Source organism: Plasmodium brasilianum, chromosome 7 (genome assembly GCF_023973825.1).
Source record: "Plasmodium brasilianum strain Bolivian I chromosome 7, whole genome shotgun sequence".
NCBI classification, from domain to species: Eukaryota; Apicomplexa; class Aconoidasida; order Haemosporida; family Plasmodiidae; genus Plasmodium; species Plasmodium brasilianum.
In genome coordinates, this window is record NC_090120.1 from 2,307,845 (window position 1) to 2,311,680 (window position 3,836).

Sequence of the window (3,836 nt, forward strand, 5' to 3'; positions counted from 1 at the left end):
AACTTATGTATTTTGAATATTCATTAATGTGGTCGAATTATATTATTCTAATGAAATTTTTTTTTTTATATATATAATTCAAATAAAATTTTGCATAATATATTTTAACAGTTATGTTTTATTGTCTGCATTGTAAAAAATATTATATAGTAATACGAATTTTATTATGTTTTTACTGAAAAATATTAAAAAAAATTAAATAAACTATTATAATATTATATATCATTAAAAGGATATTATAATATTGTTAACTTATTCGTTATATAATATATTACTACACGAAAGATGTATACATTGAAACAAAAAATGAAAATACTTTTTTTCATTATAATTTCTATTTTTATGTTTTTAACTTGGATATACCATTTTAACAATGATAAAGTATAAAAATATTATTATAGAATATTTATTTTATTCATAATTTTAGTGTTTTATTAATATAATTTTTCTCTATTAAATTGTTTATTTTTCAAATAACAAATATTTACATTATGTTTTTTAGAGTACGTTCAACAACTCCTTGAATAAGAATTTCATACTTGATAGAAAATTGAACATAAGGACTTATCGATTATTAGCAAAATGTACCCAACCTAAACATTCGAGTGCTGAAGAGTTAAACGAAAAAATAGAAAATATTGGTATACACGAAAAAGGAGATATATCGAATAATGAAAAAAGGGACAAAACAATAAAAAAAAAATCAAAAGAAAGTTTATTAAATAATCTGGAAATCCTTAAGAAATCTAAGAAAAATAAATGGTGGATATTTGAAACCAAAAAATATTCTCGTCTTGAAAAAAAAATATTCAAGGAAATGGATTATATAGATTTTCTTAAAAATAACAGGACAATTAATGATAAGACATACAAAAGGATAATACGTAAAAAATATAGACTGAGATTTGCATTACCTGTATTATTAATCTTGTTATTTATAACTGTATTCGTGATAGATTTCACAATGGGTTTATTATGTAATAATGGTGGATTGTGGTATCATATAGGGTTATGGGAATATATAAAATCATTGTCATCCAATGTAAAAGATGTGCTGGAACATTTACCATCATGGTTGAGATATTGTGCATCGTGGAATACAGAACACCATATAACAGAACAAGCAAGTAAATGTAAAGAGTTTTGTGCATTAAATAATTTATTTGGTATTGTAATGTATTTCTTACCTTTCATTATATTAGGTATAACCCTTATAATAACACTTATTTACTACCATATAAAAGTTAAAAAATATGAAAAAATTAAGTTTAGGAAAAGATAAAATGTACAGTAACAAATATGTTTTTTTTATAACAAATTCCCTAATGCGAACACATTTGTGTGAAATCTTTAGTTATATATTTATTAAATATTCCCGTAATTATTTGGATTTTACAAAAGCGCCTCTATATATGTAGAGTTTTTTATACAAAACAGCAAAAAAATGTGATCTTATATTTTTGTTAATTTAATCGTTTTAATTTTGTTAATTCTATATTATGAATTATTGTTTTATATTTACTAAATTTTATAGTTTCTAATATTCATTTTTGTATTTATATAGATTTTCACGAAATATATATTAATGGGGGACTAAATAAAAGTATAACAGCACAAATCATATAAGTTTATTGATATTTGTTAATTTTTTTAAATATAAAAATAAATAATTTCGGTTTTTCAAATTTTTCTACTAAAAAATAATTATTTGTACAATATATTAAGATAATTTATTACAATCTATAATTTAATAAAAATTATTCCTTTATTTATATTAAGTGAATGGAACTGAATATATTTTATTGAATTTACATGTATATATATATACTTTTAATTAAAGAAGTTTTTATTGTGCAAAATTCAAATAATTCTTAAAGAAATATATTACAAAACGTAATTATTGTAAAAATCCTTTTAATGTACATTTAATGTTTCAGAATAATATAAATTTAATGTTATTAATATGCGTGAAAAAAATATCCTTATTATATATCGCTTATCTATAAATTCTTACTAACGGATTTTTATATTTACAATTTAGTGAGGAGTTCATATATTTGTTATATTATTATTCAGCTATTACATGATATTAATTAAATTTTCGTGAAGTGAATTATATATATATTATATTAAATACTTATAAATAAAAAAACTATTTAATTTTTATATTATTAAACATTTAATTTAGTGAATTAAATGTAATTATTTATTGTTATGTAATATGTATATATTTTTTTTTTTTTTTTGGTTTTTTTATAATAGTGAAATTTCTAATGTTTGTATAAATCTGTAAAATAATATATTATGATAAGGGGTAAAGAAAAAATACAAATATTTCCTGCAATTACATATCAATATGTAGTGAATTTATTAAAATATATTTCCTACATTGTGCTGCAATATAAAAGTTATGTAAAAAAATTAATATTATTTTAAGAAACATAAATAAGATATAGATTATATTGTACGTTAGAAATTCATTCTATTTATAAGGAACATTTTTTGAAAGAAATAAAAATAAATCACTTTATCTATATAACTTTTATAAACACAACATTTTCCTTATTATTTTGATTTTTTTTATTAATATTTGTTTATGAAAATACTCTTTTTTTCTGTAAAAATATTAGTCATATATGTATAATATGTATTTTTTCGCTAGTATGTATCATTGTTAATTCAATTTACTATGTTTCCTTTTTCATTGATAAAAATTAATACAATCATTAAATTATTAAGATAAATTTCAGTTATTACAGTTACATAAACTTTGAAAATTAATAATTTGTAAATTAAATAGTATAGACATATTTTTTCTATGTATAATTATACTTACGATATAAAGAAAAAGTGACCATTATATATGGATAAATGTACATAGTGAAAATATTGTTATTAATTATTTTAATAAAAAATGATCTTATGTTTTTTTTTTCCCACTGTTGAGTATTACTATATTTTGTTAAAATATATCTTTTTCTATATATTATATACATACATATATATATATATATATATAAAACACCTATATTTTGCGTTATTTTTATATATTTCTTCTTTAAATTTTAAAATATAGTCTATAAAAATAATATCATGTAAAAAAATTAATTCTATCTATTCCGATAATTGTTTCGTTAGAATCTATATTACCATTAAAGATATCTATATATATATGAATATGAAATATGAAAAATTTTTTAATAAAATAAATATATTTACGTTATTTTATTTCGGATTTATTATATAAAAACTTTCGTAATACTAATATTTATATTGTTCTTAGTAAGACAAAATGTGCAGTTGTAAATATATATTTATTTAATTCTTCAATTGAGCAATACATTTTTATAAAAATTCTTGACTTATATATAAAAATAGATAAAATATATATACATCTATTATATCTATATTCTATAAAATAACTGCCTCATGAATCCAATTAAGATTTATTTATTTAATAAATTTATATATGTTAATTAGAAGAATAGGATATCTTAATTAAAGAAATACAGGAATAAATTTAAATTATTGAATGTTTTTATTAACAAATAGTTATTAAATCTATGATAAATTTTATATACATGATATCACGCAAAAGGATTCATTTTTATTCTATCTTACTTATGCTTTCATCCGAAGTAAACGAATACATAATGTTTTGAATAAAATAATTAAAATATATTTATGTATCAAATATTTAATTAGTGTAATATTATTTTTGATTATTATTACAATAATGAATGCCTTATTTTCATTTTATATACTATACTAATTAATAATTATATATATATTTTAAAAATAATGATATAACATATTATATGTAGTGAATTTTTTTC

General features: G+C 18.1%; 1 protein-coding gene across 1 annotated transcript; it reads left to right on the forward strand.

The window, feature by feature from the left end:
* Positions 1 to 285: 285 nt before the first annotated feature.
* MKS88_002194 (uncharacterized protein) lies at positions 286 to 1,282 on the forward strand (the record flags this gene model as incomplete). Its single annotated transcript, XM_067215185.1, has 2 exons — positions 286 to 381; positions 503 to 1,282. 2 exons carry the CDS (start codon positions 286 to 288, stop codon positions 1,280 to 1,282), a joined length of 876 nt encoding a protein of 291 aa, XP_067074488.1.
* Positions 1,283 to 3,836: the final 2,554 nt, after the last annotated feature.